This window comes from Ruditapes philippinarum, unplaced genomic scaffold (genome assembly GCF_026571515.1).
Source record: "Ruditapes philippinarum isolate M1 unplaced genomic scaffold, ASM2657151v2 ctg3712_1_1_1_1, whole genome shotgun sequence".
NCBI classification, from domain to species: Eukaryota; Metazoa; Mollusca; class Bivalvia; order Venerida; family Veneridae; genus Ruditapes; species Ruditapes philippinarum.
The window spans coordinates 137,189-164,232 of NW_026866645.1; the positions used below are offsets into that span (position 1 = coordinate 137,189).

The window sequence follows — 27,044 nt, forward strand, 5'->3', positions numbered from 1 at the left end:
TTTATAGTTTTTAAACCGTCGTGTAGTATATTGAAATGGACTATACTATCTGTTCTGTATAAACAGTATGTAACGCCGCTGATATTTGTTAGAGGTTAGATAAATACGTCGATAATATAACGTGGCTTTATAACAGGACGAATAAAACGGGAAAAACTGTGAGTAGATCTAGTTGTTTTTACCATCTTTGATATTGATTTTGTTATGGAAAATATATTTGTTTTTAATTCCAGAATATTTTAAAAGAAAAAATTTTGTTAAAATATATAATTATGAAAAATATAAGTATTAAATCAAATATGTATAATAATTGTTATTGTCCAGCTATATTTGTCATTCAATGGAAACGCTGTATTTCGTCAAAATTATGTGTGTTAATTTTTTCGATCGAAGTCTCTAATTTCTGTAGAACGACACGTGGATGAACACTAACATATACTTAATATCTGTGTAGATTGTGAAACAAATGTCTTTTTAATTACAGTTTAGATTTAATGTTTTATCATCACATTAATTTTGGTCAAAAAGGGACCTTAATATTAGCCACAAATTGGTTAAATAAATATAGGACACGAACTACTTTTGATGTTATTCAAATATAGAACACGATACGATGTGTAAACTTGCACATTTACGTTATTATCTGGCTTACCTGTGAGATTATAGGACCATGACCCGGCGATCATTTGGATGTCGAGCGCCCTAAAAAAAATTAGTTAATACGTTCTGTTCTACAGAAATTAGAAACTTCAACGGCGGAAAAAGTTTCTAATTTCTGTAGAACAGAGACGGATGAATACTTATTAACATGCTAGAGTGTCAAGTTTGTTTTGGCTTCATTATTATTAACTACTATTTCTATGAAACACAATGAAAAATAGAAGGCGACTATGAAAGGTATTTGATATTTGACTTTTGTTTTTCTATTGTCATTTAAAACACCACAACAACGGCGTTTTCATTGGATGACAAATGAGACTGACCAACTCATGTTTATCGCATTGTTAGGGATTTTTCTTTGTTCTTTTCTAACCCATTTTATCCAGTATACTTTCAACGAGGATTTAAAAATCGTGCTGGTTTTCATTGACTCATATATATAGAAAAATTGACCCAAATGATATATATATAACATTTAAGTTTGTGCATCAGTTATATATCAGTGTATTTTTACCGAGTTTGGAATGGGGCGCGGTATCACATATTCTAACTTTCCAAGTGGCAAAAACAATATATTAATAAATTGATATTGGATGTTTTCTTTCAGGGTTTACATTCTAAACGAAAAGGGAAAGGGCACAAGATAGGAGAAAAGTACTAAACAGAGTAAGTTTTTTTCCTGATATCTGTTTCAGAAATTTTGAAATTGCATATTGGAAATTTGCGTAACGTTAACTGTTTCAAATTTAAACCGATTGTAACTGAGTGAATGTATAGGTTTTTAAATACCGCGGGCAGAAATATAATGCAATTTATTCTTGTGTAAATGCGCCCAGTCATGTTTCCTTTTTTTCTTAAGGGCAATGCTAGGGTTTATAGTTTCCGGATCAGTGACTAGCACGTGCCTGGTCGGACTGGTTGTCGGACTTCTGGCGTACTGGATGGTACAAAAATGGAAATATAAGTATCCACCGGGACCCCCTGGACTGCCACTCATTGGAAATGCATTGCGTTCGTATTTTTTCTTTATTTTTTTCATTTTTCTTTTCGCTTTAAATAAAACACATTTTTTAGCTCGACTATTCGTAGAATAATCGAGCTAATGCAGTCACCCATTTGTCGGCGTCGGCGTCGGCGTCGGCGTCGGCGTCGGCGTCCCTGTGGTTAAGTTTTTGTATGTAAGCTGGTATCTCCATAACTACTGAAGGGAATGGATTGAAACTTCACACACTTGTTCTCTGTGATTATCTAAGATGATTGGCACAAGTCCCATAACTCTGATTTGCTTTTTTACACAATTATGCCCCTTTTTCGACTTAGAAATTCTTGGTTAAGTTTTTGTATGTAAGCTAGTGTCTCCATAACTACTGAAGGGAATGGATTGAAACTTCACACACTTGTTTCTGTGATTATCTAAGATGATTGGCACAAGTCCCATAACTCTGATTTGCTTTTTTACATAATTATGCCCCTTTTTCGACTTAGAAATTCTTGGTTAAGTTTTTGTATGTAAGCGCGTATCTCCATAACTACTGAAGGGAATGGATTGAAACTTCACACAATTGTTCTCTGTGATTATCTAAGATGATTGGCACAAGTCCCATAACTCTGATTTGCTTTTTTACATAATTATGCCCCTTTTTTGACTTAGAAATTCTTGGTTAAGTTTTTGTATGTAAGCTGGTATCTCCATAACTACTGAAGGGAATGGATTGAAACTTCACACACTTGTTCTCTGTGATTATCTTAGATGATTGGCACAAGTCCCATAACTCTGATTTGCTTTTTTACATAATTATGCCCCTTTTTCGACTTAGAAATTCTTGGTTAAGTTTTTGCGTGTAAGCTGGTATCTCCATAACTACTGAAGGGAATGGATTGAAACTTCACACACTTGTTTTCTGTGTCTGTGATTATCTTAGATGATTGGCACAAGTCCCATAACTCTGATTTGCTTTTTTACATAATTATGCCCCTTTTTCGACTTAGAAATTCTTGGTTAAGTTTTTGCGTGTAAGCTGGTATCTCCATAACTACTGAAGGGAATGGATTGAAACTTCACACACTTGTTCTCTGCGATTATCTTAGATGATTGGCACAAGTCCCATAACTCTGATTTGCTTTTTACATAAAAATGCCCCTTTTTCGACTTAGAAATTCTTGGTTAAGTTTTTGTATGTAAGCTGGTATCTCCATAACTACTGAAGGGAATGGATTGAAACTTCACACACTTGTTCTCTGTGATTATCTAAGATGATTGGCACAAGTCCCATAACTCTTATTTGCTTTTTTACATAATTATGCCCCTTGTTCAATTCATAAATTCGTGGTTAAGTTTTTGTGTGTAAGCTGGTATCTCCATAACTACTGAAGGGAATGGATTGAAACTTCACACACTTGTTCTCTGTGATTGTATTGAAACTTGAAGGGTTTGTACCTTTTCGTACAATTTTATGTATTCATATAGGTAAGCATTATTATACTCAATGAAACACCCTTGTGACAAATTTTTGAATAGTCGAGCGTTACTGTCCTCCGACAGTTCTTGTTATCTATTTTATCCTACTGAACAGTATATATTAAACACATTGGACAGTGAAAGTATCATCACGAGAAAAATACTGTTACCCGAGGCGTTATCTTGTGATGATCTGAAATTGTCAAGTAAATCTAACCGTAACAAAATTAAACCAAGAGTAACAATAACTAAACTGTCCTTACCTTGCACGTTTTAAGTGTACTGTAGGCCTGCTTGAGAAGTTATTAGCTCACCTGTCACAAAGTGACAGGGTGAGCTTTTGTGATCGCTTTTCGTCCGGCGTCCGTCCGTCCGTCGTCCGTCCGTCGTCCGTCGTCCGTCCGTAAACTTTTGCTTTAAATGACATCTCCTCATAAACCACTGAGCCAATTTCATCCAAACTTCACAGGAATGTTCCTTTGGTGGTCACCTTTAAAAATTGTTCAAAGAATTTAATTCCATGCAGAACTCTGGTTGCCATGGCAACCGAAAGAAAAATCTTTAAATATCTTCTTTTAAACAACCCTAAGAGCTAGAGCTTAGATATTTGGCAATGAAACATCTTCTAGTGAGTGTCTACCAAGTTTGTTCAAATAAAAGCCCTGGGGTCAAAATTGGCCCCGCCCCAGGGGGTCATTGATTTTCCCTATATGCATATAGTAAAAACTTAAAAAATCTTCTTTTAAAGAACCGTAAGAGGTAGAGCTTAGATATTGATCATGAAACATCTTCTAGTGAATGTCTACCAAGTTTGTTCAAATAAAAGCCCTGGGGTCAAAATTGGCCCCGCCCCAGGGGGTCATTGATTTTCCCTATATGCATATAGTAAAAACTTAAAAAATCTTCCTTTAAAGAACCCAAAGAGCTAGAGCTAAGATATTAAGCATGAAACATCTTCTAGTGAGTGTCTACCAAGTTTGTTCAAATTAAAGCCCTGGGGTCAAAATTGGCCCCGCCCCGGGGGGGGTCATTGATTTTCCCTATATGCATATAGTAAAAACTTAAAAAATCTTCTTTTAAAGAACCATAAGAGCTAGAGCTTAGATATTTGGCATGAAACATCTTCTAGTGAGTGTCTACCAAGTTTGTTCAAATTAAAGCCCTAGGGTCAAAATTGACCCCGCCCCAGGGGGTCATAGATTTTCCCTATATGCATATAGTTAAAACTTAAAAAATCCTCTTTTAAAGAACCCAAAGAGCTAGAGCTAAGATATTTAGCATGAAACATCTTCTAATGAGTGTCTACCAAGTTTGTTCAAATAAAAGCCCTGGGGTCAAAATTGGCCCCGCCCCAGGGGGTCATTGATTTTCCCTATATGCATATTATAGTAAAAACTTAAAAAATCTTCTTTTAAAGAACTTAATAAGCTAGAGCTAAGATATTTAGCATGAAACATGTTCTAATGGGTGTCTACCAAGTATGTTCAAATAAAAGCCCTGGGGTCAAAACTGGCCCCGCCCGGCGGGTCATTGATTTTCCTTATATGTGTTTGGCAAAAACTTAAAAATCTTCTTTGAAAAAACCCAAATAGCTAGAGTTTAGATATTAAGCATGAAACATCTTTAAGTAAATATCTACTAAGTTTGTTCAAAATAAAAGCCCGGGGGTTAAAACTGGCCCTGCCCCAGGGGTGTCATTGTTTTTACTATATGTGTATAGTAAAAACTTTAAAAATCTTCTTTTAAAAAACCCAATGAGCTAGAACTTAGATGTTTAGCATGAAACATCTTCTTATGGGTGTCTACCAAGTCTGTTCAAATAAACAAATAAAAGCCTTGGGTAAAAATTGGCCCGGGGGTGGGGGGGGGGGCTATATACAGGTGAGCGACCTCAGGGCCATCATGGCCCTCTTGTTTTTCTTTTATTCTTTAAGCAAGTGATGATATCTACCAGTCAGAAACATACAATAAGCTGTGTTTTGTTTAGAAAACAAAACACAAACCCATTTATACGGTTATGATCTGTGAAATCTGACCCTTATGTACCCAGAATACTCTTCGCATGGTTTATGACATTATGACAAGTGTATTTACAAAATAACGATGATATCCTATGTCTGTCTACCATAACTGATTAAACTTGTTAAAAATCCTTTGTTGCTTGCTTTAATCGTCTGCATGTTCCGCTTTTATTCATATTGTAGTTACTGAAAACGGATGTTTACTTTTTGACTATTCAACAAAAAGATATTTGATGCGCGAAAAAAATGCATACATTTTTGTTTAAATTTGCATGCTGACTGAGAAAAATCTTGATTGTATATTTTTCAACCATTTTCCTTTTTCTAGAAATCAACCAGAACGGATTCCATAAACAGGCGTTTGAATGGTCGAAGAAATATGGCCCTGTGATAACCGTTCGCACAGGTAAATCATTTATATATTATTTTCCATTATCTCGGGTATCTAGAATAAATGTACTTTCGCAACTTACTGTAGCCATTTAGTTTGTCTATTTTATGTACTTTCACTAATGTAAGTGGCTTTAATAGCCTATTTTTGTCTTCCCTTAATTAAGAATTTAAACAATAACTTAAATGAGTCGGCATAGATTTTTTTCCCTTATTCATACAAAAGTTTCATCATTTATTTTTACATCATCATCATGATCATCATCTTTGCCATCATCATAATCATTATCATCATCATCGACATTACATTCTCCAGCATCACAATCATCATCATCGTCATCATTATCATCTTCTTCTTTTTCTATCATCATCATGAGTATCATCATTATCATCATAACCATCATCGTCATCATCGATCACCTCCATCATCACTTTCGTAAGAATCATAATTATTATCATCATCATCATCATCATCGCCGTCGTCGTCATCATCAATGTTATTTTGTAAAAATATCGCATTTACTGTTGTCTTCAATTTATAATCAATCTTCGATATTATATAAATAACACATGTGTTTGTGGGTAACAGTAAAAATATCATCCCGAGAAAAATACTGTTACCCGAGGCGTAGCCGAGGGTAACAGTATTTTTACGAGGGATGATATTTTTACTGTTACTCACAAACCCATGTGTTATTTATTTTATTACCCCGAACAAAAATACTGAGATGATCTGAAATTGTCAACTAAATCTAACTGTAACAAAAATAAACCAAGAGTAACAATAACTAAACTGTCCTTCCTTACCTTTTAAGTTTTAAGTGTACTTTACTGTATGCCTACTTGAGAAGTTTTCTTTTTCTTTTATTCTTTAAGCGTGTGATGATATCTACAAACCATAAACATACAATAAGCTAGGTTTTATTTAGGAAACAAAACACTAACCCATTTACACGGTTATGATCTGTGAAATCTGATCCTTCGGTTTCCAGAATATTCTTAGCATGGTTTTTGACAAAATTACGATGATATCCTATGTCTACCATATCTGTAACGTTTCACTGATTAAATTTGTTAAATAATCCTTTGTTGCATGCTTAAATCTTCTGGATGTTCCAGTTTGACACATAATTATTTACATTGCAATCACTTTCGTTGTTTTTTGAAAACGGATGTTCACTTTTTGACTATTGAGCAAAAAGATATTTTATACGCGAAAAGCACACCAGGGTGCAAACAACTAAATTTTATGAGTGTCATAGGGACTCCAGAGGAGAAATTGATGTCCTATCGGGGTTAAACGTTGAAAATAAGAATGAATCGAGAAAAAAAATGGCGGCCATTTTATTTCATTTTATTTAGGAAATAGACCACGTGACCGCTTAAAAAATACTGTTACCTATGTAACAGTACAAAATTTTTAGTCACGTGGTACACTTGCATTAACAGTAAAAATAACTCCCAGAGGCCTATGGGAAATTAGCATTACGAAAAAAGTGAGGGGTAATAATATATAATATTGGATATACAGGGCTACAGATAACATTTTGTATATATTGAGTGATTACCCCTTGTTTTGTGATCTATTGGGTTTTTCCTATTTTCTTAGAGTTATTTCTGTATTTTTTACCCTACCCTCTCTAACCAATTTGGGTTTTAAGGCACAAGTTTATGTGTTTTACCAAAAATTTCTAACTGTTGTATGTTTTGTATGGTCATAGAAAAGCTACTTACTACTATCCTTTATGGTTTATTGGCCTATGAGATTTCCAAGCTGCCTGATATAATTCAAAGGTTAAAAAAGTCTGAAACAGTATGATCTACCTGATGTACGGCGTTAAGTATAACTTACGTCTTTACCCACCAGTTCCAATCTCCTTTGCATAAATAAGAATTTATTTACTTTTTCTCACCCTTAGTTATTATTTCTATTGGGGTTTTTTACATATTAATTGGGTAATAATGCAAATACCCCTGTTATCTGTAGCCCTGGATATATAACATTTATTAGGTCCTATCTCGATGGTAGTTGTGAATACGATTGACACTGCCTTAGAAGTACTTGTAAAGAAGTCTACAGATTTTGCTGGGCGTATGTTGACTCCATCACGTATGTACTTTTAAAATTCATTCTGACGGTTATATAATTAAGTAAATTAATTGATCTTTTTATACGCCCGTTTGAAAAACGGGACATATTCTATTATGGGAACGCCCCTGGCGGTCGGGCGGGCGGCGTCAAGTTTTGTCCGCAGCATATCTCCTACATGTATGGAGGGATTTTAATGAAACTTCATAGAAATGTTCACCACTATGAGGAGCAGTGTCGCGCACATGAACCAGGTCTCTAGGTCAAAGGTCAAGTTCACACTCAGAGCTCATTGAAAAATGCTTGTCCGGAGCAAAAATTCCACATGTATAGAGGGATTTCAATATTACTTGGCACAAATGTTCACCATTGTAAAGCGGAGTGTCGCGCGCAAGATTCATTTCCTTGCGGCCAAGGTCAAGGTCACACATAGAGGTCAAAGTTCAGATAAATATATGAAGATGTGTATATGGACCATTTAGTCATCATTTATTGAGGGATTGTAACACAAATGGTCATTATCAAGACTATGGCTGTGATACATATAATTTAGGTCAATATATACAAGGTCAAGGTCACTGAAGATGATGAAATATCCGAAAGGCGTCCAATTTTGTCCGGAGCATATCTCCTACATGTATGGAGGGATTTTAATGAAATTTCATAGAAATGTTCACCACTATGAGGAGCAGTGTCGCGCACATGAACCAGGTCTCTAGGTCAAAGGTCAAGGTCACACTTAGAGCTCATTGAAAAATGCTTGTCCGGAGCAAAACTTCCACATGTATAGAGGGATTTCAATTTTACTTGGCACAAATGTTCAACATTGTGAGATTTTGTCCGGAGCATAACTCCTTCACGCATGGAGGGATTTTAATGAAATTTCATATACATGTTCACCATTATGAGAAGCCATGTCACGCACATGAACTAGGTCTCTAGGTCAAAGATCAAGGTCACACTTAGAGCTCATTGAAAAACGCTTGTCCGGAGCAAAACTTCCACATCATCGCAGCATAGAGGGATTTCATTATAACTTGGCACAAATGTTCACCATTGTGAGGCGGAGTGTCGCGCACAAAATTCAGGTCCCTGCAGCGAAGGTCAAGGTCACACGTAGAGGTCAAAGTTTAGATAAAATATGAAGATGTGTATAGGGACGATTTAATCATCATTTATTGAGGGATTGTAACACAAATGGTCATTATCATGACTACGGCTGTGACACATGTACTTTAGGTCAATATATGCAAGGTCAAGGTCACTAAAGATGGTGAAATATCCAGATTTTGTCTGGAGCATATCTCCTACATGTATGGAAGAATTTTTATAAAACTTTATGGAAATGTTCACCACCATGATATGTATTGCTCCATGCATGATCCAGGTCTCCAGGTCAAAGGTCAAGTTCACACTTAGAGCTCATTGAAAAACGCTTGTCCGGAGTAAAACTTCTACATTCATAAGGGGATTTCAATATAACTTGGCACAAATGTTCACCATTGTGAGGCTGAGTGTTGCACGCAAAATTCAGATCCCTGCGACCAAAGTCAAGGTTAAACATAGAGGTCAAAGTTCAGATAAAAATTTGAAGATGTGTCTAGGGACCATCTAGTCATCATTTATTGATGGATTGCAGCACAAATGGTAACTATCATGACTACAGGTGTGACACATTTAATTTAGGTTAATATTTGCAAGGTCAAGGTCACTGGAGATGATTAAATATCTAGATGTTGTCCATATTTTGTACATGCATGGAGGAATTTTAATGTTACTTTATAGAATTGTTCACCACCATGAGACGTAGTGCCCTGCACATGAACCAAGTCTCTAGGTCAAAGGTGAAGGTCACAGTTAGAGCTCATAGAAAAACGCTTGTCTGGAGCAAAACTTCTACATGCATAGAGGGATTTCAATATAATTTGGCACAAATGTTCATCATTGTGAGGCTGAGTGCCGTGCATAAAATTAAGGTCCCTGCAACCAAGGTCAAGGTCACACATCCTGTGCATATCTTACTGATTTGTATTAAGGTTCATTTAACAACCCAGTGCCAAGAATAAAAACTTGCTTGCTAGATAACACTTATCCATAATGCCCCCATCTCCATCTAAAGCTTTCGTAAACGGGCGTATTTTGTGACTATGGCACCCTTGTTTAAGAATCACATACTAATTAATATGTGCTATTCTATTGACAAAGAGTATGAGGTAAAATGTTTTAACTAATTTTGATTTCGATTTACATTGTCAATAAGAATAAAATGTCAATATTCATGCATATGATATACATGTATAAATTTATTTTACAATGAAAATCGATATACTAGTTTAAAATATAAATCTGAAAGGAAGCGAAACGGTTTTATTATTAACTAGTTCATTCATGAACGACTGCATTTAAGGCAAACTACAATCGACTAAAATTTAAAGCTGCAGGCCTCCAGATGGGCCGAAATATGTCAAGAAATTCAATCTTTAGAAAAATGTATTAAGGTATAAAAAAGTCAAAAGATTCAATATTTAATTAATTATTCATATGTTATGTGCGACTTATGAATGATTTTGCAGTATCAGTCACTAAAATTCTACTGCGTTACTAACGCAGTCTGAGGTATTTATGCATATTTTGACCTCTTTTTTTGGTAATTTACGTGGATTGTAAGTGCTTTTTGCAATGTGTGAATTTTTTTCTTTGGTCTTTTCACAGTATTATACTTTCAAACACATTTTCAAAATTTTCGTGAACCTTAGCATTAATCTGGAGGCATGCTGCTTAAACATGGAAAAATGAAGACGAGTCGTCGTTACTGATATAAAGTATAAACTACATGTACCAATCAGCGACGAAATCTGTTCAATTTTCGTACTTTACTAATGACATCTCATTCATGCAGTGTGTCAACAAAGGAGTGCTATGTCAATTCAACCATTTTATACAAAAATAAAATCTAATATGATGAAAATAAATTTCAGCTAATTGTGCAAATAGAAATTGAAATGTGTTGTCACCGACTTACTCTATATATTGAAGATAGGCAAATTATTATTTTACAGAAGCCCTAGATTTTTTTTCGTTTACACATTTTATTTAATTTGTAAACTGATAACATGCTCGGATAAACTGTTGTTTATTTGATATTTACGTTTTCTATTTAAGTTGACTTATTTACATACGGAGGGAAGGATATTGTTTTCAGCACGTACAACTCAACGTGGAAACTCCATAGGAAAATTGCGACACAAGCTTTACGGTAAAAACTTAAAAAGAAGTGTTTTTTTTTCTAACTTTCTTATCTTCTATAGAAATCTTATGAATTTCACATAAGATCGTTTAATTAAAATTCAATACGTTAATCGTAATGGCAAACGGAAGCTTTCATACATGTATGAAAAAAAAGCTCCCGAATTCGACCAGTCTCTGGTCAATATAATAACAAACAATATAAAAAAATCTGTACACATATATAAAAACGATGAATAGTTAAATATTTGCTTTTACGTTTGGTTACTGTAATATACTGACTTGCTTTTGGTCAACTAGTATTAGCCACTAGCTGATAAGCCCCGCCTAAATTCACCTGGCATCACCACTCTGTAGTATCATTAGTAAATAGATTTAAAAACCAGACGGCTGCGTTGTTTAATCTCTCTTCCCATGCTTGTCCAGTAACTATGTTATAGCAGACATTACAATTACTGTTTATACACACTATTTACAGTCATTACATGAAAGGTGACGCTTTACAACTGCGTGTTCATGACGCCATGGAGACAGCGTTTGTTGAGATGGACAAAGTAAAAGAAGAGTTTGATCCTTCAGAATACCTGAATTATATAGTGGGCAATATTCTCACTGGATTATGTTTCGGTGGAAAGTATGTTTACTAATTTAAAATTCACTGCACATGTATTTATATTTTTGTTATATACATTTTACTTTATCTGGGTGGCTCACTGCAGTATTACCTTATATAATATCAAACATTTAGCTAGACTTTTCTAAGAATTATCAAGCTATCATTCTCACCTTGGCTTTGGCTTCAACGTCAGCGTTGACGTCACACTGTGGCAATTTTTTGTACAAATCTTATCTCATCGGTCACTTAAACTGTGAACTAATTACATGTATATTTTAATCATACGTTCCGTTGTGAACTTAGAAAGTTCTTGACTAAAGCTTTAAATGGAACAACAGTTAGCAATACTACTTAAGTTTTTTCACTGGAAACTTTATCCAGATCTTTAAGATCATAATTAAAGGTAATTATCCGAGGCCCATTTTTCCATGGAAATTAACTTCATTGTGGCCATTTGTGAACTTACAGGTCTTTAGTTCAAAACACCAATGATGATATTTACTTGAAACGTAATTTATGATGTCGAGGGCACTTTGCAAAAGCTGTAATTCTGGCTAATTCTTTGAACAAATACCCTATGTGGACATAATTCCATGGTCAATAGCCGAGACTTATTGCTATGACATGCACTTTCGAATTGAATGACATCTTTTCTCATTCTTAATTCGAACATTACCAAGACTCTCAAGCACAGAGAATACTAGTAGTCAAGCATGCTGTCCTACAGTGACACAAATTTTTGATATAACTTAGTTCATAAATTGTCATTTCATTTTAACGAAAGGTACACTTTTCAAGACAAAGAAGTACACTATATGCTTGAGAAAGAAGATATTTTCCTGCAAAGGTTTGGAATCGGAGCTATTGAAGATTTCGTCCCGGGACTGAGATATGTTTACAAATCCGATATCACAAAGTTTCTAGAAGAATTTACCAAGGAGGTGTTTGACCTCTACTTTTCAAAGAAATTGAAGGAGGCAGAAGAAACATTTGATAAAGGTAAAATGAAATATGAGCCGTGTCATGACAAAACCAACATAATGGGTTTGCGACCAGCATGGATCCAGACCAGCCTGCGCATCCGCGCAGTCTGATCAGGATCCATGCTGTTCGCTATCAGATTCTTTACTTGTAATAAAATTGGTAAACGAACAGCATGAATCCTGATCAGACTGCGCGGACGCGCAGGCTGGTCTGGATCCCTGCTGGTCGCAAACCCATTATGTTGGTTTTGTCATGACGCGGCTTAAATATAAGTCTGCAGTTAGTATACTTTCAATTATTTGCAAAGATCTTTCAAGCTAAATTGATTGAAGTATATGTCAGGTGCGGAATTAGCATTATTTAAGTCGTTGGTAGAACCAATGACCTTAATTCAGCAACTTGGACTTTTGACTAACAGAGGTTCCAAACTCACAGACATTTAAGTAGCATCAATTACCATGAATACAACCTTAAGAAAACATACTTTCTTTTTTAAACTAACCAAATTATTCTCCAACTAAGTATAGTTTTGTGAAATGTTATACATTTTCTTAAAAGCATTGAGATTATTGCATTCCATAGTTTGGTAAAGAGGCGATACTACAACACTGAATATTCTATATAATACCCAGATACATGTAACATGTGTCACTTTACTGAATATTATAATTATAAGACACTTAAATGCCACTTTACTGAATAAAAAATAACTTGCGTTACTTTACTGCATGTATATTCACAATCTAGATAAAATACTGGCATTTGTAGGTCAGAAATGGACACCAAAGAATTCACTTTAAATCACTGAATATTTGATTGAAATTCAAGATAATACACAAAATTTTACTATATCTTCTTTATATTACCCAGATAACGTACGTCATTTTACTGACACACTTCTATTAGCTCGGAAGGAGGCCGAAGAAGAGGGTGTAGATGTAAAAAGTGTTTTCACCGATGAGCACCTACTTCAAACACTAGGGGACATTTTCTTTGGTAAATGCCTTTATTTTTATATGTTTGGCATTAAAGACGCTGTTAAGCTCATGCTGTGACGTTTCAAGCTTAGAGAAAGAATTCAGGTATCATTTTGTGTTGACCACGAGTGGAACCACCAGCGTTCATGAAGCAAAATAGATAGCTTCTTCATGACCAAAAATGACAAAACTCACTGTTGTCACTTAGTGTCCATGCAATTACTGTCAGGGCTTTGTGAGGTCCTTATTTTGACAGAGTTATGACCCTTTGTTTCTTTCACAATTGAAAAAGTGGGAAGAAAAAATGGATTTGTTAATTTTATGGTCAATTGTTGTATATATTTCAGCTGGTATAGACACAACGAGGTACACACTGAAAGGTGCAATTCTTCACATGGTGGCCTTTCCTGATATACAAGAAAAGGTTCAAGAGGAAATAGACAGGGTCGTTGGTAAGATTTTTTCATTACCAGACTCGATTTGATTGAGCATGTTTCTAAAGAAAATATGGGAGGTGCATCTTTAAAATGTATCAGTAGTCAATGCTCTGCACTTAATGTATTGGAATCACTGACCCAGACTGACAAGACAAAAATAAAACACTAACAATAGAGTACGGGGCAACTCAAACTAAAATCTAGAAAACGAGAAATTCCTCGAGAGCAATGGAAAAAGTAGTAAATAAATGAAAATTGCAGACTTGGTTCTGGGATTGTCAGTGATTATGTTTGTAGTTTTAAACATATAATTATTGTAGAAGTTGATGAATTTACATTATGTTTTAACATGGATATCGAATGTCTGGTTTCTGGTTTAGATAATAAACTTTGAATTTCAACACAATTATTGCACTCTATAGGATAAGGAAACCTTTTTCCAATTCTTGTGTGCATATTAAAATACAAAAAGGTTTAAATGTTATATTATTGATATAAATGTATAACAGAGTAAGGTTCATCGTTTACATCGCCATTTTATCAGTCACTCTCTCTAATGGCTCCTTGTGATTGTATGTATATAACTGCACATCGGCACTTTAATTGATTCAGTAAAAAATATTATTTAATGTAAAAATTTGTGTTCATATTTTTTTTGCTTTTTTGTTCTTGTGTTATAGGCAAGGACAGGCTACCAGGAATTGATGACCGTCCAAATCTGAGTTACACAGAAGCTGTTTTACATGAAAGTATGCGTCTATCAACAGTTGTTCCTTTAGGGGTGCAACACATGACTATCTGTGACACTGAAGTTGGTGAGCGATAATTAATACACATTATGTTCTTTTTTCTACTACATAAAAAAGCATAAATGTTCTTTAACTTTCTTCTTACAGTCATTTAAATGGTTTCAGGACTAGAAGAAAAGAAGGACCATACAATGGTGCACCGTCATTTTTGTCAACTATTTTAATTTGGTATCAAAACACTATTGTGCTACTTGCCCAGTGATTCAATAACAGTTTGGAAGCTTTGTACTAGATCAATAAAATAGAATTGTGTACTCAACCGATATAATACAGACTGAGTATGTTTTGTATTCAACAGTGTATAATTAGACAAATACTATTCTGACAAGATCACACTGTCAAAAGTAAATCAAAATCATTTTAGAAATATTGTTGTATTTATTTCTGTTTTTCTATTTCATGCAGGTTTATTTTGCATTATATTTGCAGGAGGTTACAGAATTCCAAAAGGAACAGCAGTGAACATCAACCACTACGCATTGCACAACGACCCAGATGCATGGGAAGAGGTCGAACGATTCATTCCAGAAAGATACTTGGACGAAAACGGTAAACTTGGACCCAAACCAAAGAATTGGTTGCCATTTTCGGCGGGAAAGAGAGTTTGTCTTGGGGAATTTGTAGCGAAACCAGAACTCCATTTGATCTTTGCAAGTTTGATGCAACGCTACAAGTGGAAAATGATGTCTGGAAAGTGCCCGAATATGGAACAAACTGGATCTTTTGCAGTGGAATACCTTCCATACAAGGTCATTGTGGAGAAAAGAACATAGACTTTATATATATTATATATATATTTGCCTTTGAGATAAGGTTTTCTAGGTGAATGTACAGATAACTTAAGTATTTCAAGAATTGAGTCTTATTTTAGATAAAATCATAAAATTATTATTAATAGTATCATAATTATGAAACATACAGGTATTTTTTGTAAATAAATATATCATGTCCCATACTTTATTGCGAGGGATGGATTAATTATTTTTATATTTTGAGTTTAAACCAATAATGAAATCAAGCTATATCTACAGTTTATAATCCTATTCGCTTCATTAAATGATAAACGACTCCTAAATTCAGATGAATTAAAATGTTGTTTCATTACATCATTCATTACAGAATTAGCTTAGCATTAGGTACTCAGAATTCCTACTTAACGCCAGAAAAAATGACAACATTGAAAATGTTGCAGGATCGATTTATTGAGCCTGGTCATGGACGCTAGTATTAATTAAAACTAAATAGGTAATAATTCATTCCCCGAAGAACGCTAAAAACGACAAAATAAAAATGTTGCAGGCTCAGTTTGAATGAGCCTGCTCCCCCTAGCACCGGCAGATTTAAACATAAAAATGGTGACATTTTGAATTTAGAATCACCCGAAAGTCCTGTCATAATATTCAGTACATTGTTCAACATTTACTGCGTTAATAACGCGATCTATTTGTTGACATACTATCAACTTTGCTCAGTTTTTGTATATAATTCAATATTTAATCTGCATATTAAAACATTATTTGTATAGTATTTTAACATTTACCTTGAAAGCTTTTTATAGTTCTAGTATTCTTGTGTATTGTTTATATACCTTTAGAAACGTTTGCAAGCTGTTTTATATCATTATAAGATTTTATTTGAAACTATAAATTATGTTTCATTTCAGAGGGTAATTGTAAATAAATTATAATCATATAAACTGTTTTCTTTATATTTTTTGGAGCCTGAATCATTATTGAAAAGGATTTGTATTTTACATGGGACAAAATATTAAAACCAAAATTAAAATGAATACGTTCCAATGTAGCCATGACCTCATTAAAATGTTAAATGTTTCAAATGTTTAAAGTGAAAGCGAAATAAATATATTGAATCATATTGTAAATTTGAAAACGCTTTTGGTGGTAATGTGGTAATGTACCAGATAAGTAACAATAATCCATTGTAATGAAAATGACAAGATGTTGATTGAACAGTAGGTACGCTCGCAAAATGTATACCACAAATGATGAAACGCGCTTTCAGACAAATAAATGAGTAAAATACCACCTCCCTCTTTCCACCGCCAATATAAATTCACGCTTATAAGTGAACAAAACAAAACTAAGTGCATCAAAGATGAAATTGTCGAAGGTTCAGTTTGATTTTGGCTATTTGTGGACGACAATGTATACTGCAAGTCACAGTCCATGGGCCCGTTCAGAGCCTTATGCAGAATTTACCTAATCGGTTTTCATACACGTTGACGTTAAAGATATCAGCAAAGAGTTAAAGATATCAGCAAAAAGATCATTCATTTATAGGAAAGTTGAACATAAAACTTTTTCACAGACTGCAACCTGTTGTCAACAACGCTTATTTTACACTAATATTTAATTCTGTTCTGCTATGTACAGTATCGCATGTGTTTCAATAAGGCGTCTCTCCCATGTACGATTATTTATTTATTTATTTATTTACTTTGTTTTACATAAAATGTCAATGTTAGATAAATAAACACAACCAGGTTCATATTTTTACATGTAACTACATGAATGATAAATATTTTGCTCCAAGTTATACCAACTTGGTAAAGATATAAAAGTTTTGCCCTGCTATAACTTTAAAGCTTAATGCCTTCAGATAAGCCAAACAAGTACGTCAAGAAAACGGGTGTGTATTTAGTTTAATATACAGAGTTTATTTTGGTTTGATTTGTGCGAAGCATTTAGCCTGTATATATACTCTCGAATCAATTCCTTGAACCAAACAGTACTAAGGAATGAGTGTTAAGTTTCTGGTTCAAGGAAACAATGGCAGGGTTTGAACTAACTCGACAAGAGATCCTTAAATTACTAGTCCGATGCGTTAACAGCTCGGCCATGCATATTTCAAAACTTTGTATTTTAAAAGTTTCAACACAAATATCTTGTTAAGGGTGTAGGATGGAATTTGTTATCCATATTCACGTAGCTTTTAATATTAATACCAGTGTTATGTACATTACATTTGCTAACCTGAAACTAAAACTAATTAAAATATATATTGTAATAGATATATCTGAACTTAACTTTATTACATTTACATTTCGTATATACATATTTCAAATATACCGTCACCTGTTCGCAGTTTATAATGAATAATAATTAAATATCTACATAAATACATGTATATGATCTACAAGCTTGCTCTATCATTTATAAACGCAACTTGGGTCCATACACAGCCAGTTGCTTCAACAAGAACAGTTCAATTTACAAATAACGGGAAGTTACGAATAAGACACGTAAGTAAAAATTATATAAATGCTATTCCTTATGTGATACAATTCGATTTTCAACATACTGAATACATGTGTAACTGGTCAATGAACTTTTCAAGTTTATTTATGTTTAACTCTGAAAAAGTTTATTGTGTGACATTTGAATATTATATGTATTAACTTAGTTGATCAACTTAGAAATTTGTGAACTAAAGAAGGTACAAGACTTACCTTATGACTGGTATAAGCTCTGAAGTGTCTTAATTCTATATTGAACTGATATAAGAGACATGGTTGGTAGCTTGCCTTATCAACTGCAGTTTACAAACAAGCAAAGTAGAGCCAACACCTTATGCAATCTTATCTTTTTGAGATATTTTTAAACTTTTCTGTATCATTTAGACCATTTTATTGAGTTCAAATATTTGACTGAATGAGAATCTGGTCATTCTATAAGTTGAATTTTTAGTACATATACAGTACAGTACATATACTATACATATATATAATCTTGCATTGCAGGTGATAAAATGTGGAAATAAAATGACGAGTTCATACTGTTGAGTATGCTTTAGAATGTATACTTTTATGTCTGTGTATCAAATGATACAATTTTTATTTTTTGCGCTTCAGAATATGGCATTTAAAAGGCTTACAATATATGGACTTGTTATCCATGTTGTTCTGATGGTAGAAAATGGATTAGGGGTTAGTTTGAATCATAATGATTTTCTTTTCTGTTCATTTTTATCTCGTTGTAGAGCCGCAATTAAATTTACCCTAAGGCGACAATAGGGTACTGGTTAAATTATTAACATATGTAGCAGTGGTATTTTTTTCTTGAAGAGTATATAGCTACATTAGTCTTCGTTCAAATTTCATTTTGTAGAATATCTATATGCAGCTTGAAATTATAGCAAAAGTACGTAATTGAACTGATTGGTTTTTCACCGTACAAACGAATGTAAACTATCGAATGAAATATTCATTTATTATTCCGAATATGTGCAATAATGCCTTTGCATGCAGCCGTATAGGGACCATTTATTCTAATTGATGCCAATAAAAATGATTCTTCATCCAGAATTCTCTTCTATTTACGTAAGCTTGTTAATCATAATGAATTGGTGTTTTCGATAAAAAATAAGAAGTTTGTGCTCCCTTACAGAATAACGTCACGCTTGAGGTCCATACCACAGCTGGTAATATAATACACGAGACTATGACAGTGACCAACAATGGAGAATATATCACCATGGAAGACGGGAATACTGCTTTCTATGAATTTCAAAATGTACGAAATATGTTCTTCGTACATAAAGACAGAATTGTTATTACATAACCTACGGAATTTGTATAATGTTTTTACTAAGCTTTGAATTTGCAACAGTCCATTCAAAGTTTAAGGGATTTCTGTTTTAAAATATATCAAAATGAGCTGCCAACAGTATAGAGCCTGGTTAGACTGCAAGGATATTCATGTCTGCCTATCTTTACGCTATTCAGTTTCGGTTCCATCAGAACAAGTAAAAAGTTTATGATTACAGATCCTATAATAAACGTATCGGCGAGTCGCCTTATTTGTAATTTGAAAGCAATTACGTATTTGTCCGAATCTAAAGAGGGCAAGAGCGAATTTGTGTTAATTACGATTATATTAGAAGAGTTTTATATTTTTTAAGCGTTTGCAATACTTTATTTGATAATTATTTATTAAGTTTCGTAAGTTGTGTTCCTGATAAGATAAAAGCACCCATTGTAATTGATTAGGGACAATACATGTAAATTCCCCCGCTTTTAGTTAAATGGTACAGCAACATCAAATTGGTTATTCCGTAGATACCACATTGTTAAACATCTGCTGAGTTTACGGAATTCTTAGAAACACCACATTGTATGTCTTTATATTGAATTCTGATTGAGCCATGTAAAGTGGCTGATTTGAAGTCACTCGTGTTTTCGCCCCGCGACCCCGCCAAGCGAAATGTTAAAATGGCGGGATAATTGATAAATAATTTATTTTGAGACATTTGCTGTATTATACATTGAAATCTCTATCTCTCGCTGTAAATTAAATAGATCCAAACACGTCCGCCATATCATTGGATTTATTTGTTTCAAATTAACAATTATACTTATTATAATTTGCCGTATTTCAGATAACATGGATTATAGCTAAGCATTTGTATTTAGATGTAGTTATGGCTATATCCAAGACAGATCAGAAATAAATACATATAATTTATAAATCTCTGTATAATATAACACTATATCAATTTCCTCACAGGGTATGGCAGTAATAAAGTTCAATGGAAGGGATGACTGCTATTTATTGTTTCTTAATACAGACACAGTAACAGAACTTTCTACAAGACACATTCAATCCAGGGTGAGATAAATATCATTATAACCCTTCACTGTTCGTGTAAGGTTAATTTCCCATAGGCCACTGGGAACAATTTATACTGTAAATGCAAGTGTACCACGTGACTAAGACAATTGTACTGTTTAAGGGTATATTTAACAGTAATATAATAAAACTCGTGTCACATGGCCAATATTCCAATCATAAAAAATCATCACATTTCTTGTCAGGGGTAATAAAATGAATAATACAAGTCATGTGTTTTTTGAGTAACAGTAAATATATCATCCCTTTGTTAAAAACTGTATATAAACAGTATTTTCCTCGGGATGATATTTTTACTGTTACCCATTAATCCATATGCTATTATTATATCATTAATAGTATTTCAAAATAGAACATTTAATCCTGTTTATTGCCTCTACCTAATTTCCTAAGATACATATGGTAAGATGTAACCGTTAAATATCTTTTCGTTTACTAATATTTATTTTATTCTGTTCATTATTTTAACAAATACATCGTCATCAGAAAGATATCCAAAATATCTATAAGATTTCTATATATTAAATCAATTCAGTACTTCAAATAATTTAAAGTTAGGATTTGAAAGACAGTATGACTGTCTTGTCTCTGCTTTTAAAGAAACATGTGTTATTTCCTCTAACAGATAGAGAAGTTGGTACCTGTGAAAAGGATAAACAATTATGTTGATAGAACTGTTATTGTGAGGTTGGTAGAACTTCCGGTAGAGGTGCAAAGCATGTGTGCTGACGGGAATGTATACATGACAAAAAGTGACCAAACAGGTTGTATTTTGATCACAATTTCAAACACATGATACATGTATTTGGTACCTTACATTGTTACTGCTTAATTATAATTCATGCATTAGTCATACGATTTACTGAAGAATTTTGATAATTGACAATGCATTGCTTATAATGTTTCAGGATTTTTCATTCTGACTAATACTTGTAAAATATGCAACATGAAACGGGAACTCATATGTATTGTTTATATAAAGTCTTTAAGAAAATGTAACTCAGAATACTAACAGATATTAACAAACGAAGTACATGTTTATGCAAGATGGACACTTATGCAGTTCCACTCATTCATATTATGAACATAACATAGAATGAAGTTTGACGCAGCATAGTCAAATAGTTAATAAAGTTGCTAACTTGTATCACTTGCTGCTTTTCGCTGTGGATTCGGATTCGGAAAGAAATAAATACTCTGTACACACGAGAAAGCTAACCTGCTTGCTGACTAACTTGATCAGTATCTCTACTAAGATGTCCTCTTCTTCTGAAAATTATGTATAGAAGGGACTTTTCGCTCTACCTACCTACCTAACTATCTACCTACCAATCAACTATCTAACTAACTTACTTACTTACTAACTGACTAACCGACTTTCTAAATAACTAATTTACTAAATAACTAAATAAATGTATAAAATTTAATATAAAGTTTTAAGACATTTCAATAAATACTCAATGGAGTTATCATCAAATATCTAAAGTCCCTCCATTAATAATTAGTGTTGTCGTATCAAATAAGTACAGTGTTAAGCTAAGATTAAATTTTGATCACAATGCTCATATTACTATATTTGCAGGAGGCTCCAGGCTTGGTAGAAGAAGAGACGATGAAGCGGCATCCTTTTTCACCGACTGTTCTTACTTTTGTTTTTCTTCCACTGAATGTCACTATGTCTGTTTTGTGTAAGAAAAGCAGGAAAAATAATAATATTACGTCTTGTATGTGTTTGTAATTTTTGTTTTTGTAGTTATTAAAAAAAACAAATCCTGTTAAAGATTTCGTCAATTGGTAAAGTCTTTGACAGAGTATGAGCAAGAAATTTTACTATTCGTTGTCCTGATGTTCACACTTAAACAAACAAAATTTTCATTTTTTTTAAGATTCAACTTAGTTTTTTTATTAAAATTCCTTTTCCTCCATTAAAAAAAAATAGGATAGATTTAGAGCTTGGTCAAACTTGGATCACCAAGGACATTGACTGACTGGCTAAGATCCGATTTTTAATTCTTTACACGGAAACAGGTCCTACTGGAAAATTACTATCATACATTGAAAGATTGAGCTGCCGAAGTGCTTGATGAAGCCGAGACATATGGTCCTACAGGGAAGACAGGAACGAATTGGAAAGGTAGTAGGATGCAAAAAGTCTTTGTACGCAGTGGCGGCTGATTAGGCAGGCCCCTTTCTCCGAACTAACATCTCATATCAGGGCTACCCCTTTCATTACTGTCACAGGTACTTCTAGGTGCCTTTTTAAAGTTATTTTCGGACACACATTTGTATCTTTGGCTTATACTCTTTGCAAGTTGCACGGTTGTAAAATATCAGCACTTTGGTATAAACTGAACCTAAGGGTATGTATGGTGACATAGTTGTCCGAGGTCTGTAATCGATAGCGAAACTTCTTTTTATGATAAGATGGGCGGATGTACCGTAATTAAAATGAAGAAACAAATGTGGTATCAATCCTTTTCGTACATCAACTTAGGAAAAGGTATTATGTTAAATTTACTCTTTATCTAATGTAGACTTATTCAATCGTAAATTGACAAAATTGTGCCAAACTTTGAATAAATCATCAAAACTTATCTTGTATGTCGTATGGTGTTGCTGGAACAACTTACTCATTTTCATCAGAAACATAATTATGTAGATTCTAAGAAGGAACCCTTAACTAGAATTTTAACTTTACCGTACGGTATAAACATATGCGCTACAACACTAATTATGAGCAAAATGTGCCGATATTGTACAGACGGTTAGTATAAATCCATTCTATCAGTATAATCATGCTTATTTTATTAATTGCTGCTACTGCTAGCTGCTGCTGCTGCTACTACTGCTGCTGCTACTACTACTGCTACTACTACCACTACCACTACCACTACCACTACCAATACCACTACTACTACTACTACTACTACTACTACTACTACTACTACTACTACTACTACTACTACTACTACTACTACTACAATTCCTGACAGACAGCGCAACTTATGCGTTAGGGTAAACACTTTTTTTTTAGGCTTATGATTAATCTCTTCGATGTCATTGACTAATTATGAACGTAAATAACATATCTTATTGTCCATTTCTATTTTTATATATGACATTTTGGAATCGAACACTCTTGTATTTTTGTCGATAACAAGCATCATAAATATTTTTGTTTAGTTCAGTGAACTTTATCATGATATTGTATAAAGTTTCTGTATTTTGTATGCGGATGTTTGTAATGAAGCATGAGTAAAAGGTGTTATGGTGCATGAGAAACCTATGCCTTACTACGGCTTTAAAGTCAGGCCAGTTGTTGGGATCATTAGCTTTTACCAGGACTTGCCCCTTTACTTTTCAGAGGATACAAGTAAAAGTGTTGAATGGCCATTAGCGAGTGACCTGCTTTCGGCTCAATTTTTTTATATATTTTTTTTCTTGTTAAAGCTGCACGCCTCCAAATGAGCCAAAATATTTCAGAAGATCAACATTGAGAAAAATGCACTAAACTTTAAAGAAAGGTAAAAACGTTCAAGAGCCAAGTTATATTTACCTGTTATGCGCGATTTAAAACTGATTTGTAGTATTTTATCACCATATTTCTACTGCGTTACTAACACAGTAAGGGCTGTTTTTGAATTTATTGACCACATTTTGCTAATTTTCGTGGATTGTAAGTGCCGATTGCAATATGTAAATTACTTTATTCATTCAACTCACAGTATTTTATTTTTACTTTACTATACATTTCCAAACCTTTTATGATCTCGAGGAGTGCTGCTTTCTCTTTTGAAATTGCACGCTGGTATTTATCAATATTTTGTCTTTCCAAATTTAATCCTAACCGGTGACGTGTCTAGGACAGTACTTGATAGAAATCGCATAAAGAGCATTGACTTTGTGACATTCCAATACAGTCCGAACCTGATAGCAACTTTTAGACTATATTAATGGGCGGATAGACCCTCATCGACTTCATGCGAATAGGTATCAAAACAAGTCTCACCGTCAATCTAATTTTATGATCACACTTAAAACCGACTTCTGCTTATTGCAGTTTGTATATTTACAAAAGTTTAAAGGAACGCATTAAATTATAAATGCAACATCTGTTGCATTAACGCCTTAATTTCCTTTGTTATATCGCATATATATGAAACCGCGTTTTAGATATACGCAAATATACGCTACAGGTCTATACATAAATATGGGAAACCGAATCATGATTACAATGTTACTCTCTTGTTCTCTGAAATATCAATAATTATTTGTTTAAACTTGCGCGATTTAATTTTGCTATAATTACGTTGCATGTTGTAAAAGCGAGGGTATATATTACAGAAAACCAGTTTCAACGCAACAGCAACAGTAAGTCAACAGACAGCCATATAAAGTTGTTTTCAGATCGTATGACTTTTCAGGTACAACATAAATGTTATTAGTTTTCTATTAATTTGCTTTTCATGCAGTAATGAAAATAATTTGGAAATATTAATCACAATTATTTGAAAACAAAAAATACATTTCTGACAGTTCAAAAATTTTTGTGTGGAATGTGTATCAGTAGTTATAAATTAATGCATTAATGTTACATTTATTAAAAAAATGCACTATCATTATGTAATACTTCATGTAAAATCTATTACATGCATGCTTCGAGAACTATAAATGTATAAAATGTTTTTTTATAACATGAGGATGACATAAACGTGTTACGTAAAAGTTGTTTTTCTATACAGTACTTATTTTTTTAAACAAAGATATTTATATTTTGAAAGAAACATTGTAGAAAACCGTAATCTTGTACAAATACTGTACGTCTTACCCGGTCAATTCAACCGAAACAATTAATTTTCTTCGCGTTTGGAATAAGACACGTTTTACTAAGTGAATGTTTATGAATGTTTATGAACACATCTGCGGATGTTTCTAAATTCAAAATTCACTATTTTTGTGTTCTGCTTAAGCCGGTGCTATGGGGCGTGGACGGTAACTTGCACTTTCCAGTGCATGAACAGGCTCAATCAAACCGAGCCTGCAACATTTTACAATTTTGCCGTGTTGGGCTTTTTTTTAGGATTTTTGTTGTTCACTATTTTATAGGAACTTTAGTGTATTAAAGCATTTTCAACTTTATTATGTCGTAGTAAATAAAGAAATGGATTGGAACTCAAAGAAGCTCATAGCGTTTAAAAAATTTCTTTTGTAACTTAATATTTTTTTTTATTTAAGAAAGTGCTGTGTGAGTGACTTACTTTAGAGTTGTTACTGATATAAAATTCTCGAAAAGTTTAACTGGGCTTAATACACAAAACAATGATAGTAACCAACTATGGAGAATATATCACCATGGAAGACAGGAGCACTGCTTTCTATAAATTTCAAGAAGTACGAACTAGATTTAGTAACACTACGAGGATTGATCAAAAAGTTCTCGGGCCGATGTACTTCTTGTAGTCAGAGAACCATGCTAATGGTCTTATTTTTCAATATAATTGCCCTCTATATCAATGCACTTTGCCCACCTATGCTTCAACTTGTTTAACTCTTCAAAACAGAACTCTCTTTTTTGGTCCTCAAAGAACTCATTGACCGCCTCCATGACACCTTCATTGCTTCCAAAACGTCTATCACGAAAAGCTTGGTTTTCAGTTTTGGAAACAGGTAGAAGTCAGAGTTGGCAAAGTCCGGAGAATATGGGGGATGGGTAAGAATTTCAAAGTCCCAGTCAACCGCAGCAGTCATCGTAACTTGTGATGTTTGAGCTGGCACTTTGTCGGCCAGGAGCAAAACGCTTTGGTTCAGTATTCCCCTCCTTTTACGCGCGATTATCTGAGGCAGACGTCTCAATTAGTTTGCATAGTACGTACCGTTTATGGTACGACCTTGTTCAAAATAGTCAATCATTATTTTTCCCATGACTATCCAAGAAATATTGAAGCCATCATCTTCCCTGCTTGAATTTCTTCGGAGGGGGTGAGCCAGTGCATTGTACTTCTACTGCATGCCTTGCTTTCTTTTTTATTCTGGATCTAAGTGATGGGCCCATGTTTCATTCTGAGTTACGATCCGGTAGATAACATCAGGTTCATCCTCGTAGCGGAACAAACGGTATCTTGAAATGTCTAGCCTGGTCCGTTTCTGGTCGTAAGTCAACTGTCTGGGGACCCATCTAGCGGAAACCTTTGACATACCATACACATCAGTCAGCATTGCCTGCACTGAACCAAAGCTTATACCAACTTCCCTAGCTATGCTTCGCTTGTCTCGCCTTCTGTCGCACATGACCAGATCGTTCACAGCTTCGGTTTCATCGTTGGTGGCCTCTTTTGGTCGCCAAAGCCGCTCATCAGCTCCAATGATATACCTTTCCCTCTTAAATTCAGCAGCCCATATTTTTACAGTGCTCAAGGGGACTCCTTCCCAAGTGTATCCATGAAGTCTTCGTGGATTTCCTGTGGGGACATCCCTTTCTTTAAGAGGTACGGCTCTGATTTCATCTTTCTCCATTTGGTCTAAATGACACACCTCTCTACTGATCAAAGTGTGTAATGTTACTTAATCTGTGTAAAACCGCGTTTAACTCGGTCAGTACTCTTTAATAAGATATCGGTATCGACGTATTGTCTGTATATGTCATTGTAGTTGCTAGAAGTATATCGGGCCGCGAACGTTTTGATAATACCTCGTATATCGGTATAAGCAC

General features: G+C 34.0%; 2 protein-coding genes across 2 annotated transcripts; both read left to right on the forward strand.

The window, feature by feature from the left end:
• Window positions 1–71: 71 nt before the first annotated feature.
• Window positions 72–15,490, forward strand: LOC132733197 (steroid 17-alpha-hydroxylase/17,20 lyase-like). Its single transcript, XM_060719796.1, has 12 exons — window positions 72–158; window positions 1,268–1,326; window positions 1,520–1,671; window positions 5,468–5,545; window positions 7,541–7,639; window positions 10,781–10,874; window positions 11,343–11,498; window positions 12,265–12,479; window positions 13,335–13,460; window positions 13,789–13,893; window positions 14,559–14,693; window positions 15,117–15,490. The coding sequence occupies exons 3-12, from the start codon at window positions 1,524–1,526 to the stop codon at window positions 15,458–15,460; spliced, it is 1,500 nt and encodes a 499-aa protein (XP_060575779.1). The 5' UTR covers window positions 72–158; window positions 1,268–1,326; window positions 1,520–1,523; the 3' UTR covers window positions 15,461–15,490.
• Window positions 15,491–19,098: 3,608 nt separating this feature from the next.
• Window positions 19,099–22,054, forward strand: LOC132733196 (uncharacterized). The gene is made up of 4 exons (XM_060719795.1): window positions 19,099–19,219; window positions 20,213–20,314; window positions 20,961–21,099; window positions 21,918–22,054. Exons 1-4 carry the CDS (start codon window positions 19,148–19,150, stop codon window positions 22,025–22,027), a joined length of 423 nt encoding a protein of 140 aa, XP_060575778.1. The 5' UTR covers window positions 19,099–19,147; the 3' UTR covers window positions 22,028–22,054.
• Window positions 22,055–27,044: the final 4,990 nt, after the last annotated feature.